The sequence below is a fragment of the Alnus glutinosa genome, chromosome 12 (assembly GCF_958979055.1).
Source record: "Alnus glutinosa chromosome 12, dhAlnGlut1.1, whole genome shotgun sequence".
In the NCBI taxonomy this organism is placed as follows: domain Eukaryota; kingdom Viridiplantae; phylum Streptophyta; class Magnoliopsida; order Fagales; family Betulaceae; genus Alnus; species Alnus glutinosa.
In genome coordinates, this window is record NC_084897.1 from 3164337 (window position 1) to 3179285 (window position 14949).

A 14949-nucleotide genomic window follows, 5' to 3' on the forward strand; every position below is an offset into this window, starting at 1 on the left:
CTAGTATTGGATCCACAAAAGTTCTAGGCCCAGATGGATTTACAACTCTGTTTTACAATAAATATTGGAGTATTGTTAAAGATGTTGTTCTTAGAAGTGTTTGGGTCTTCTTCTCGAAAAATCACCTCTTTAAGGAACAAAACCATACTTTCATAGCTTTGGTTCCCAAACAATTAGGTCCCGCTTCTATTAACCACTTCAGACTTATTAGCCTATGCAACATCATCTACAAAATCATTTCTAAAATTCTGGCAAACAAATTTAAACTTCTCCTACACCATTTCATCTCCCCTCTCAATCTGCTTTTGTCCATTCCAGAAATATCGAAGATAACTACATTCTTGCTTATGAACTTCTCCACACTTTTAAGGCAAAAAAGGGAAGATGAGGCCTTATGGCTATCAAAATAGACATGGAAAAAGCCTTTGATCGTATGGAATGGAACTTTCTATTTGCATCTTAGCTAAGTTGTGTTTCCACCCCACCTGGCTCAACTGGATTTGTATCTGCATCACCTCATCTTCATTCTCCATCCTCATCAATGGATGTCCCCAAGGGCAGAGCTACCTTGGGGCTTAGGCCTCCCCAAGCCCCAAGGTTTTCCCTTAAAAAAAAAAAAAATCCCTAAAAAAATAATTAAAATTTTACCCTTAATTTTTTTTAGTTTTGCCCCCCCTTCCCCCTGCATTTTTTTTTTTTCAATTTTGCCCCCCCAAATCCCAATGCTGGCTCCGCCCCTGGATGTCCCTATGGTCTCTTCACTCCAGCCTGTGGTCTTCGACATGGTGATCCCTTATCTTCGTTCCTATTTATTTTAGGAACTGAAGTGTTCTCCAAGCTTCTTCAAAGGCAATCCTCCCTCAGTCTTCTAAAAGGTATAAAAATGGCTCAAATGTGTCCCCCCATTACTCATCTCTTGTTCGCAGATGACCTTCTCATATTTGCCAAAGCTACCTCATTTCCTTTGAAGCATCTACCATCAAAGATTGCCTTAATTCACATTTCAAATGGTCTAGACAAGCTGTTAATATAGCCAAATCTTCGATACTGCTCAGTAAAAATACATCAACTCCACCCATCAACAGTATCAAATGCATTTTTCCATTCAAAGCAACTGCAGCAACAGCTAACTACCTGGGACTTCCATTTATCATTGGAAAATAAAAAAAATGAAGCTTTCCAAGTTATTTTGACAAGAATGCTCGGGAAAATTGAAGGCTGGCGAACCAAAACTTTATTTCAAGCTGGTAGGACAGTACTCATCAAAGCTATTACTTCTTCTAGTCCTTCATACACAATGAGTACCTTCCTTGTCCCTAAATCTCTTTGTACAGCTCTGGATAAATCTTTCAAAGATTTTTTGTGGGGATTTCCTAAAGGGAAATCTCGAAATCTTTCACTCAAATCTTGGCACTCTATTTGCATGCCTTGTCATCTTGGAGGCTTGTGTATTTGCAATATGTATGATGTCAATCTAGCTCTGATTACAAAACTTGGATGGAAGCTCTTATCCAATCTTGGTTGTCTCTGGGTTAATCAGCTTCGAAAGAAATTTATTGGGGTAATTACCTTTTCCTCCCATCAACTACCAACCATTGTCAACATGACTCCATGAACTGACACCTCGACCAAAAGAGAGCATCTAACTACCAACTACCAACTTTACACACTTTGCCCACTTCTGTCAAGGAATTCCGTTAACTTGGACGGAATATTCCATTTTTTGGCGTTAATTTTGGTTTAAAGACCAAAATGCCCTCCAACAGTAATTAATAAAAAATATATTAAAATTAATATGTTTAAAAAAGTTGAGGGCATTTATGTTTTTTTACGAATTAAACTGACGGAAGGGGGCAAAGTGTGTAAAGTTGGTAGTTGAATGCTCTTTTTTTGTCGAAGTGTCAGTTCATGGGGGCATATTGACAATGGCTGGTAGTTGATGGGAGAAAAAGGTAATTACCCCAAATTTATTTGTTATGGATCCTTATTATCTTCACTAGAGGTGTCAAATGCTTATTGGCTATGGAAATGTATTCTTCATTGCAAATCAATCCTCGCATTTGGAGCATGCCTACAGGTTTCTATCAATTCTCATTTCCCTATATGGACCATTGCCTGGATTCCTACCTTACTAAATTTCAAACCTACCCCGAAATTTTTAGGTAATAGGGAATAACATTCTTTGCATATTTCAGATCTTTTTATTCAAGGATCATCTAAGTGGAATATTTCTACAATATTTTCCCTGTTTGATGATATCTCGGCACAAGAAATTCTCAAAATTTACATATCTCCTTCTTTATCCCATAAATACATATGGACTCTTGCTACATTAGGAAAATTTTTATTTAGCTCAGCTTATCTTTCTATCCTAGCTACTAACCATCCAGAGTGGATTGTCACTTCTTCCCAACCCTTTTGGAAAAATCTTTGGAAATTAAACCTAAATGATAGGCTGAAACTATTCTTGTGAAAAATTGCCTATAACATCCTTCCCACAACCTCCATAATTAATTTCATATTACCTTTCCCTAACATATTACCAACTTGTTCACTTTGCAAAATTGGTGATGATTCTCTACATCACTTATTTTTTAATTGTATTATTGCACAATTTGTATGACGGCATTCCTTTTGGCCACTAGATTCTTCAGCCTTCACCTTTCAGTACTATGGCGAATTGGGTTCAACAGGTTATTTCTCCAGGATCATCATAAATTTTAGATCTTTGCAGCCGTGGCTTGTGATCTCCTATGATTTTACAGAAATAAATCTCATCACGAAGGAAACAACATTGATGTCCGCCTAATCTCAAAACATATCAATACGATTACTATGGAGCACTTCAATGCTTAGCATCCTTCTCTTCCCATTGTAACGGAGAAATGGCAGCCTCCTCCACATCCCTAGGTGAAAATTAATTTTGATTAAGTAATTAGAAACTCCTTCTCAATCCAAGTTGCGGTACGTCGAAACTTTCAAGGAAAAATTATCAAAATGGCATCTTCGCTCTCTCCCCCATGTTAACCAAATTATGGAGAAGCCCTTGCTGCCAAGTTAGTTGTCTCGATGACAGCATCACATGATCTTGATCACTTTATTTTGGAAGGTGATTCACAAGTTGTAATATCTACTTTACATAATCATTATCTCACCAAGATTGGAGGATTTCATCTCTCGTCTTGAACACAATTGGATCCATATCAGCCTCTTCCTATTGGAAAGCTTACAAAATCTCTAGAAGTGCAAACTTCTGTGTCCACCATATAACACATTGAGCCGCAACCAGATCATTTTTTGATAGCATTCCCAGTTATCCATATCCATTACCTTCAATTCCTATTCCTATTGTAAGTGGTAAGGACCTCCCCTCCACCCCTAGTGGTGGTAGGGTCTTTCCACCTAGTTTCTGTATATTTCACCGTTTGTTTGTTTCAAAGGATCTATAAAATATAAATATATATATATATATGAATGATTGTGCGTCGGACTTCATTGTGGTCTATGTATTAAAATATTAACATGATCTGCCCCATCTATCATGGTATTACAACTAAACTATTTAAAGGCTAAAAAGAAAAAGAAACAGAAACAGCAAATAAAATAAAAAAAAAAAATTAAAAAGAAGATGACTCAATATCACCATCATACATGAAAATGGCACCATCGAAAAGTAGGCAACTAAAGGAGATAGGAATTTCAGGCACTTTTATACGGTTGGATTTTATTTTTATTTTATTTTTGAATCATTATACGCTTGGATTAAAATTTTGTTTTGTTACATTGATGCATATAAAGTCATATCATTTAAATTTTTAAATTACTTAGCAATATATATTAAGTTGTAACATATACATCATTAAATTTAGGGTAAAGTCCACATATTCTCCTCAAACTATTACCGAATTGACAATGTCTTTTCCAAATTACAAAAAATTGTCAATGTTCCATGCAACGACAAAAAATACCCTTAATAAAATGAAATAATAATAATAATTAAAAAAAACAAATACATAAAAATCAAGGGTGACCAAATTTAAAAATTAAAAAGTTTTGGTTTTTTATTTTAAATTAAAAATTTTGTTTTTATAAAAGAAATTAAAAATTTTCGTTTTAAAAAAAAAATTAATTTTAATTTTTTTAATAACAATTTTCGTTTTTTTTTTCAAATTTAAAATTATTTTCTTTTTCTTTTTTTGAATTTATAGTGGTATTTTTGTTTTATTGAAAAAAATTCTAAGGTGATTTTTGTCTTTTTGCTAGTCTTGGAGGACACTTAACAATTTTTTAGTACTTTGAGAAAACATTGTCAAATGAGTAGTAGTTTGAGGGGGTATCACCGTATCATGGACATGTGGGCCTTTTAGAGCAGGCAAGCCGTGTATTTTAAATGGGCTTTTCAGTAAATGCCAACCCAGTGGGCCTCCTGCATGTGCAGCCCAACCCAACGGCCAGCTTCAAGTTGTTTTTAATGGTTTTCTTTTTTATCTTAATCGTGGTTTTTTGTTTTTCCAAGTTTTGTTAGATAAGTGAAATAGCATCAACCACGAAAATTATTATTATTATTATTATTTTCATTTATTTTATTTTATTTTATTTTATCACCATTTAATTTAATTTATTTAACAACTTTATTTATTTATTGGGAGATTGAAGATAATTCAGAAATTGGGTTGGGGTGAGAAGCAACAAATGTTGGCCATGAATTTGAGATGAGGAACAAGAGGGAGTAAACAGAAACACGTGCTCGCAAGTACTTAAATCTCCAACGTTATCTTCCAAATGAAACAAAACATTAAAAAAGATTTCAAATAATCCGACAAAACCGAATCACATCCTTGTATCGGTTATATGTAAGCAATTTCAGCCGTTGGATTTTTAGTCAAATTCACATTTCAAAAGTTTGCCGGGTGGTAGTCAAACCAACCTTTCGTAGGGAATCTGGATTCTTTGGGAAATTATTTTATAATCTAAATTTTGTTTTGTCGTAATTAACGGTAAAATTATGAAATGATCCGTATAGACAATTCCTACAGCAATACCATTTCATTACAATTTTATTTGGCTGATGTGACAGTACCTATCAGCTTTGGGATTTGATTCATACACAACACCATCACAACAACCCCTCACATGAGTGTGGACCCCAGTGTGTGAGGTCCACCTTCATGTGAGGGGTTGTTGTGTGGTTGTTGTGTTGGTGTTGTAAAATTAACATTTTTCATCAGCTTTTAGATGAGCGCCACTGTTTAAAAAAAAATTAAAAAAATAAATGATTAATAGATATTACCACGCTAGTCCAATAAAATAAAAATGTGATGAATGTGTAATATTTAACATTTTTTTTTTCAATTCTTAGCCTTTGAGCACATTGAGATGTTAGGAGAAAGAAAAATAAAAGTTTTCAATGGCTTTCAACTTTAATGGTTAGTTTTAAATTTGTATTGGACATAGATTTGACATTTAATGGGAAATAATTGATGAGATTAATAGTTATTTTATCATTAATGGTGACTCCGATGATACATTGTCATCTCAATATATAATTTTTTTTTATCATTTTTACTCACGTGGTAACTTTTACTTTTATTTTTACTTTATTTCTTTTTTTTTTTAATAAAAAAAACCCTTTAAAATTAACTAAGAGATCACCTTGTCATATAGGCAAGATGACCACAAATTGTGTCTTGAGATGACAAAAGATCGTATCTCTTACCTCATATACGAAAACTAATATAATTGACGTATACAAGACTTTGGCTTCCTAAAAAAAAATAAAAATAATAAGAAAGACGGGGACAAGATTTAACTTGTATATAGAGCCTCATAAAATTGATGTGCTAACCATAGTTACTTATCTATATGTATGGTCAAGAATTTATAATGTTCGTTTGTTTTGACTTATTATTATTATTATTTTAATGTAAAATAGTTTTGAAAACATTTTGTAGGAAAATATTTGATTTTTCAGTCTTTGGCTGTCAACTTAATATATATATATATATTAAAAAAAATTTGGTTTAAAACATATTTCAGTAGTGGGCATGGCTATTGACAAGGGCTGGTGTAGGAAGGAGAGGTAATTATGTATGGAGTTTCTCATGGTGTGAGTTTTTGAAGAGAGAACTTTAATTTGTGGACGGAAAATATTTCATGCCTTCAAAAAATATAAACTATTTTACGAAAAATAATAAAATCTTTTATTGTAAATTGAAAATGTTTTTCGGTTGGGCAAAATTTTCAAATACAACCAAATATAAAAAAATACTAAAAAATGCTAGAAAATCAAATATCAAATATTAAAAAAAACAGGAAAAAGAAAAGCACACAGAGTGGTCGGGCCAAACCCATAACACTCCCTCAAGATTTTTTTTTTTTTTTTTTTTTTTTTTTTTTTTCAGGGGGTGGTGAAAGAGGGTGACTCACCACCTCCTCATTCTTTTTTGGCCATTTGGAGGTGGTCTTCTCCTGTTTAGCTAAAGGGGGTGACTCGACCATCTATTGTTTTTTTTTCTTGGTAATATATTATATACAATTTTTTTCTATTATTATAAGTGATATATGTCACATTATGATTGGTGCTGACGTGACATAATAACGGATTCTATTAACTTTTCTGACTGTAGGAACCTATTTATTTTGTTTGCCTACCTCAAAAGAATGTTTAATCATCTTCTAAACCCAAAGAAGCTATTTCTCAAAACTCCAACCATACATACCAATTTTATATTTATCCCTTTGATAAAAGATAGTTGTATGTTGAGACGGATGGATTTAGCATGGGATGAGATAATTCTATTAATAGTTGATAATTGCTATCAGTTGAATGAAAACTATATTATAGCCCTCGTTTGTTTCGATGTAAAACGTTTTTTGATATGAACTATTTTTAGCTGAAAACATTTTGCAGGAAAATTATTGATTTATCGGCCTTTACTCGGTACCCTAGAAGTATTTTTCTAGTTTTTAGTTTGCATTGAGAATGTTTTCCTAAAAACAATAGTGAGTGTAGCTTTGACAAGGGTTGGTGTTGGTATGGGAGGGGATGATATATGGAGTATGCCATGGTAGGAGTGTTCGTCGGGGAGAAATCATATATACGTTTTTATTTTCATACTCTCAAGTGCATACTTTCTTACGTGACAATAAAAATAACCATTAAATTCCAAAATTAAATTGTAATTCATTCAAAATCTAATAGTGAAAATCAAAAAAATTTCCATTTGGAAGTAAGGAAATACATCAAAATATCAGAAAAAGTTTAATATTAGATTAAAAATGTTTTAGGGTTGGTCAAAATTTTGAAATACATCAAAATATCAGAAAATGAAAAGCATGTTTCGTGTTGACATCTGTCCATTTATAAATGGTAGATGGAGGATGATATTTTTTCTAAAAAATCTGCCTGTGACAATCTGCCAGCAAAGAGTAAAAAAGCAAAAAGAAAACTTGAGAAGGGCCATACCGTCATTTCACCCATCTTATGAAAAACATCGAAAACCTGCTCCTTAAACCTTATCTCTCACACACTCTCCCTCGCATCTCTCTGTTTTACCCTCCCACATTCTCGTCTCAGAAACCCAATCCAAAACCACATCCTTTATCCAAACCTATCAGAAGCCCTGAAAATCTCACTCTTTCTAAACCCTTCTCTCATCTTCTCGAGTTTTCCTGTAGTTTGTGAGAGAAGCACATTGAAACTCCATGGACTCCAAGGACTCTGCTCAGGAAACGACGTCACTTTTCTCTAACCCATCAGGTTCTAATTTCTCTTACCCTACTTCTTATTCTCATGCTTCTGATGGTATTGGTAATCAGATGAAAAACTATGCTTTAGAGGTTGATAATGGCGAGGATAATGGTTATGGTGGGTCTGAAAATGAGGGGTCTGGGAGTGGTGACGAGGGGTTCGAAACGTCGTCTGGGGGCCCAGATGAAGAGGCCTTAGAGAAAGCCATTGGAGGGGTTGATACTGATGCCCCTTCTGATCGTTTTGAGGAGTTTTTGAAGAGCGTAGGCGTAGCACCTGTGGCGAAGGTATCAGCGGATGATGATGATGATGTATCAGCGGATGATGATGATGATGATGATGAAGATGAGAATTATGTTGTAGGAGGAGGAGAATTTGGGGTTTTGGGTGAGGAAGCTGAGGGAGGTGGTGATAAGGGTTTGGAGATAGTTGGGGTTGAGGGTTCTGTGGAGAATTTGGGAATTGGGGAAAAGGGTTTGAGTGAGAATGGGAATTTGGGTGAATTGGGGATTGGAAGTGGTGTAAGTAGTGCTCATGAGGGCACGGCTGATGTTTTGGTGGGTGGTGGAGAGGATAAGGTGTTTGAAAATACGAAATTTGACGAGGGTTTTAGTTTTGTAGTTGAACGGGGCTTGAAAAAGGAGGAGAGTGTGGAAGGGACTGACTTGCAGGGTGAGGAGCCTGTGGAAGAGCTGAAAAGTGAGGGTTTGGATGGAAAAGAGACGGTGGTTGTAAAGAAAACTGAGGAGGCTGCTGTGGCAGTTGAAGACAGTACGCTTCTCGGTGGCGGAGATGGCCAAGCAGAGTCTGTGATTGTAGAACCAGTAGATGATGAATTGGTTGAAGGGGATGGTTTGAAATTTACAAGTGGAGGAGGCTCAGTTGTGGAAGCAGGAGCTGTTGTGGTTGGGGATGTGGATGAAATTAAGGATGGCAAGATTAAAGGGATGGAGGTCCTGGTTGATAGAGGCGTCAGCTTAGATAATCGGTTTGACCAAATCAGTGGTAATGCAAAAGAACTGGTTGATTCGAAGTCTGTTGTTGCAAATCCTGAGGCTGATCAAATTGTTAAGCCCATAAACAAAAGTGAAACCATTGTCACGGATGTGGAGAAAGGTGAAAACTCGGACAACAAAGTTTTTGCTAATGATGGAGAAACTGTGGTTCTGGCTAATGCTGAGAAGAATCCAGAAGTAGAAAATGAGCCAGAAGCTGATTCTGAAGCCAAACAGAAAGAACGTGCTATAGAGATAGCTGCTGCTGGAGAAGAAAATGCGTATGGTAACAAATTAGATGGAGGGGAAGGAGCTGAAACTCGGGAAGTGAACTGTATCCCCGAGTTAATTCAACATGAATCAGGCGAAGTGGAAAAATCATTATCTAATGGTGTTATTGATGTAGATACTCAGGTGGATGAAGTGGAAGCCAGGATTTCTGGTAAAACTGATACACCTGAATCTGTAGAACTAAGTTCCATTTTGAGCCAAGAAATAAAGCTAGAAGCTGAAGATGGGGAAAAACACCACCCGGATGTGGAAGACCAGATTGAAGGTTCAGCTACAGATGGGGAGACTGATGGTATGATCTTTGGAAGTTCTGAAGCTGCCAAACAGTTCTTGGAGGAGTTGGAACGAGGTTCAGGTGCTGGTTCTCACTCAGGTGCAGAGAGTTTTCGTGATCACTCCCACAGAATTGATGGTCAAATTGCCACAGACTCTGATGAAGACGTGGACACCGACGAGGAGGGTGATGGGAAGGAGTTATTTGATTCTGCTGCATTAGCAGCTCTACTGAAAGCTGCAACGGGTGGTGGATCAGATGGCAGCAGTATCTCAATCACTTCTCAGGATGGATCAAGACTTTTTTCTGTCGAGCGTCCTGCTGGTTTGGGATCCTCTCTCCAGTCCTTAAAACCTGCTTCTCGACAAAACCGTCCTAACCTTTTTGCTCCTTCTGATCTCACAATGGGGGGTGAGTCTGAAAACAACCTGAGTGAAGAGGAGAAAGAGAAGCTGGAAAAGTTACAGCAGATAAGGGTGAAATTCTTGAGGCTTGTTCGGAGACTAGGTGTTTCTCCAGAAGAGTCAATAGCAGCACAGGTCCTATACCGGATGGCACTTCTTGCAGGGAGGCAAACTGGTCAACATTTTAGCCTTGAAACGGCAAAAAGGACAGCTCTCCTGCTTGAAGCTGAGGGGAAAGATGATTTGAGCTTTTCCCTGAACATACTGGTTCTTGGGAAATCAGGTGTGGGCAAGAGTGCTACGATAAATTCAATTTTTGGTGAAGAAAGGACCCCGATAGATGCATTTGGACCTGCCACAACTACTGTGAAAGAAATTGTTGGGACAGTTGATGGAGTTAAGATCAGGGTTTTTGATACGCCAGGTCTGAAGTCTTCTGCATCAGAACAAGGTATCAACCGCAGAATGTTATCTACGGTGAAGAAGTTCACTAAAAAATGTCCCCCAGATATTGTCATCTATGTGGATCGGATGGATGCTCAAACCAGGGATCTTAATGATCTCCCATTATTAAGAACAATCACTGGTTCTCTTGGCTCTTCAATCTGGAAAAGTGCCATAATCACTTTAACTCATGCTGCCTCTGCTCCTCCGGATGGACCATCCGGTTCCCCTATGCGTTATGATGCATTTGTTGCTCAACGATCTCATGTTGTTCAGCAGACCATTGGACAAGCTGTTGGTGATATGCGTCTTATGAATCCAAGTTTGATGATGACTCCTGTATCTCTTGTTGAGAACCATCCTTCCTGTCGAAAGAATAGAGAAGGTCAAAAGATACTCCCTAATGGTTTAAGTTGGAGGCCTCAGTTATTGCTACTAAGCTACTCCATGAAGATCCTATCTGAAGTGAGTAATCTGTCAAAACCTCAAGATGTGTTTGACCACCGAAAGCTCTTTGGTTTCCGAACCCGTTCGCCTCCGCTTCCATACCTGTTGTCTTGGTTGTTGCAGTCTCGGACACATCCAAAACTGCCTGCTGATCAAGGTGGTGATAATGGGGATTCTGACATTGACTTGGATGACTTGTCTGATTCTGATCAAGAGGAAGAGGAGGATGAGTATGACCAGCTACCACCTTTCAAGCCTCTCAGGAAATCTCAAATTGCTAAGCTCAGCAAAGAGCAGAAAAAGGCATATTTTGAGGAGTACGACTATCGGGTGAAGTTCCTCCAGAAGAAACAGTGGAGAGAGGAGTTGAAGAGGATGAGAGAGATGAAGAAAGGTAAAGTTAATGCACAAGATTATGATGGGGAAGATGACCCTGAAAATGGAAGTCCGGCTGCTGTTCCAGTTGCATTGCCTGATATGGCTTTGCCACCTTCCTTTGATAGTGATACTCCAGCTTACAGGTACCGGTTCCTGGAGCCAATTTCTCAATTTGTAACAAGACCAGTGTTGGACACCCATGGTTGGGACCATGATTATGGATATGATGGTGTCAATCTTGAACATAGTCTGGCCATTGCTAATCAGTTTCCAGCTGCTTTTACTGTCCAAATAACAAAGGATAAGAAAGAGTTCAATCTCCATTTGGATTCTGCCGTTTCTGCTAAGCATGGGGAGAATGGATCAAGCATGGCCGGCTTCGATATCCAAAACATTGGAAAACAACTTGCTTACATTGTTCGAGGAGAGACGAAATTTAAAAATTTCAAAAAGAACAAGACAACTGCTGGCGTATCTGTGACATTTTTAGGTGAAAATGTGTCCACTGGAGTTAAAGTTGAGGATCAGATTGCACTTGGAAAGCGCCTGGTATTGGTAGGCAGCACTGGGACCGTCCGATCTCAGGGCGATTCAGCATATGGAGCTAATTTGGAAGTGCGTCTCAGGGAAGCAGATTATCCAATTGGTCAGGACCAATCCTCATTGGGTCTATCTCTAGTAAAGTGGAGAGGTGACTTGGCACTAGGGGCCAATTTTCAGTCACAGATTTCAATTGGAAGGAGTTACAAGGTGGCTGTTCGTGCAGGACTGAACAACAAGCTCAGTGGACAGATAACTGTTAGAACGAGCAGCTCAGATCAACTTCAGCTCGCACTTGTGGCCATTCTTCCGATTGTCAGGTCTATCTATAAGACCATCTGGCCCGGGGCAAGTGAGAATTACTCCATCTACTAGTTTTGCTGCACTTATTTGTTTTGTTCTTTTCTTCTGACTATGTTGGAGCATCCCGAGTTGGTATAGATTAAGCATAGTCTGCTTATTATCTTTATCACTTTCCCAAATAATGCTTATCTTATTTGATCCATAACCTCTGATTTTATCAGACATTTTGCATTGCGTGACAAATTGTATTGAAAATGAGATGGAACCAAGAGGGAATCGAATAATATGATTGTTGAGTAGCTTTATTTAGTTAGATATGATGTTGTGTTCTCCATTTGCTCATATGGAACACTAGTTCTATTGGCTAGCGTTGAGATCCTATGTCTTAGGTAGAGAATAATTGGGTAGAAAGTTCTGTGTCTCAACAAGTCATTCATGACTTGTATTTTTGGTTATTCAGTTTGATCTTTATTGTTTGGAAACTTCACCCATTCTTGTTTGTGGTATTACCCAGTTGAAAGTATTCAGTCGTTGAGAGTATTTCATTATAAATTTCTTTTAGCATTTTGGCTGCATGAAACGTTTGTTACTCACCCACCTGCCTATTTAAACTCTCTCTCAAAGGTGAAATTATAGGCTTTTGGTAATGAGCCTGGGGAGATGGAAAATAAAGAAGCCTCGAAGTCTGTGCTTCTCAGTTCCGTGTTCCCTCTCCTACTCCATGCATCAACCCACCTCTCACCCTTTTCCCCAATGCTATCATCAACCACCTCCTTGCCACTGCCCATGAATCTTTGATCATACGCCTATCATCTTGTCCACAAATGGGATCTATAATGCCCTTTCGTTTTGAGGTTTTTTGGAACAGAGGCCCTTCCAGTGTCTCTCTATTGTTGTCAATACTTGGGATTCTGGCTGTGTGGGTTCCCCTGCTTATACCCTTTGTTCAAAATGGAGGTCCACGAAGCAAGTTTTCAAAATCTAGAACATACACCACTTTGGGAGAATCCAGACTAATATGAAGTCCATTTTGACTAATATGAAGTCCATTTTGACTTCTGAGGGATATTGATCGCATCCAGCAGTTCCCACCCCCCCCCCCCCCCCCCCCCCCCCCCCCCCCCCTCCCCTCAAAATTTTGAGAAAAAAAACTGCAAAATCAGTCTATATAGTTTACTTGATTTATGATCAGTTCCATGTGGTATCAACATGAACTCAGAAGTTCATGGGGTCCGCCAAAAAAACAAATTATTCCTTGAGTCATTGCAATCAAATTTTATCAAAACACTTGACGTATCCATCATACTCTTGGAGTGGCTGCCCACCTCAGTCGTCAGCCACCTCTTTTCTATTTTTCTTTTTAAAAAAAAAATTAAAAAAAATATATTCTAAGTTTTTAATTTATTTGATTTTTAGTTTTTTATATATATAAGAGTGAAGTGTCATCATTTTTTTTGGTGCTGATGTGACACACTAACGAAGTCCGTCAAATGTTTTGACGGAATTTGACTACAGAGAATGATTTGTTTTTTTGGCATATCTTATGGACATCTGAGTTCATTTTAAATACCAAATAGAGTTAATTGTAAATCAGGTAAATCACATTAACTGATTTTGCAATTTTTTTTCACAAATTTAAGCACTAGATTTCTATGCAATATGCTATGCCTGAGCAACTTAAAAAAGGAAGAAATTTTTTGGCAGTAAAAATCTGAAGAGATGTGGCTTACTTGTAGAGACTTAGACCTTGTTTGTTAAGGCACGTTACAGTACAGAGTCGTGCTGTAGGGTTCCACGGCTGGCATTTTCTTTAGTTTTTCAGATGAATTCGTTCTGAGAGAGGAGAGTTTACGTTGAACTGGTCTCTACGTGGAATTGTCAACAAAAGCAACGTAAAAGAAAAAGAAAAAAAATATATATTATACTTGCTTTTGTTGACAATTCCACGTAGAGACCAGTTCAACGTAAACTCCCCTCTCTCAGAACGAATTCATCTGAAAAAACTAAAGAAAATGTCAGCCGTGGGACCCTACAGCACGACTCTGTACTGTAACGTGCCTTAACAAATAAGGCCTTAAATACAAAATTCTCGTTTGCTTGCATGAATCTCGATGGATCATCGATTTCCGTGGATGATGCATTCGTCAATTTCCAAATTTGGCTGGTACACCCTGCTCTCCAACCAAGATCTCTTACTCGTTGACGCTTACGATAGCAACTCAAAGCCTAAGAATGGTTTCTTCTCGACTCTCTGGCTACCTATGGGGAAGCTCTTTATCCTCATGGATAAAACAGACGAGAACTAAAAAATTACTTATCCGTTGGAGGTGGATATGATCGGTCTTCCACCCCGTGGACATGCAACCGATCCCTGAAATGGGCTTGGAGAAGGGACGGCGGTGCTCAGCCTTGTTGGAAATCAAGGTGGCAGAATCTTGTAGTGATTACGAAAATGACAGAAATTTCTTACAACTCACATATAAGATTGATATGTGTCTCTTGGCATGTAAGACGCACATGCTATTTAATAGCATTAATAAAAAAAAAATATATGTACTTTTCACATGTTTAAAGAAGCACATGTTTAAATGACACATGTCCTTGCCCGCAAAAAGAACTCCCTTCGTATAGTCACATCACAAACACAAAACAATAACGACTCTCTAAAAAAAGGTTAGCAAATGAGCCTGTTTTCATTGGGAAAATATAATTTAACCCATAAAATTTAACTACTTTTTCAATTTTGTATCAAATATTTTAAAAGTTATAATGTATTTTAAAGAAGTTTTCAAAATTCTCAACGTTATTGCCGTATTTTTAACTGAAATTATTAAATTATATTTTTCCCTTTTCTTTTTGAATGTTAACGACCGTATTTAATATGAATATAAATTTCCTATAAATCGGTTCGTAGAAAATTTCATACAACTCACATTTAAAATTGACATGTGTCTCTTGACATATAAAAAATACATATTTTTTTAATAATATTAATAATTTAAATAACACGTGTCATTCTTATACGTGAGTTGTATAAAATTTCATATAAATCAATTTGTAAGAAAATTATGTCCATTTAATATTATTATTCGATAGTTTCGAGGGTTTTCAATTAAGAAAATA

The 14949-nt window shown here is 37.0% G+C and overlaps 1 protein-coding gene across 1 annotated transcript; it reads left to right on the forward strand.

Moving 5' to 3' along the window:
* The first annotated feature begins 7519 nt into the window (after window positions 1-7519).
* On the forward strand, window positions 7520-12146 carry LOC133883076 (translocase of chloroplast 159, chloroplastic). The gene has a single exon (XM_062322275.1). The coding sequence runs from the start codon at window positions 7705-7707 to the stop codon at window positions 11896-11898; it is 4194 nt and encodes a 1397-aa protein (XP_062178259.1). The 5' UTR covers window positions 7520-7704; the 3' UTR covers window positions 11899-12146.
* Window positions 12147-14949: the final 2803 nt, after the last annotated feature.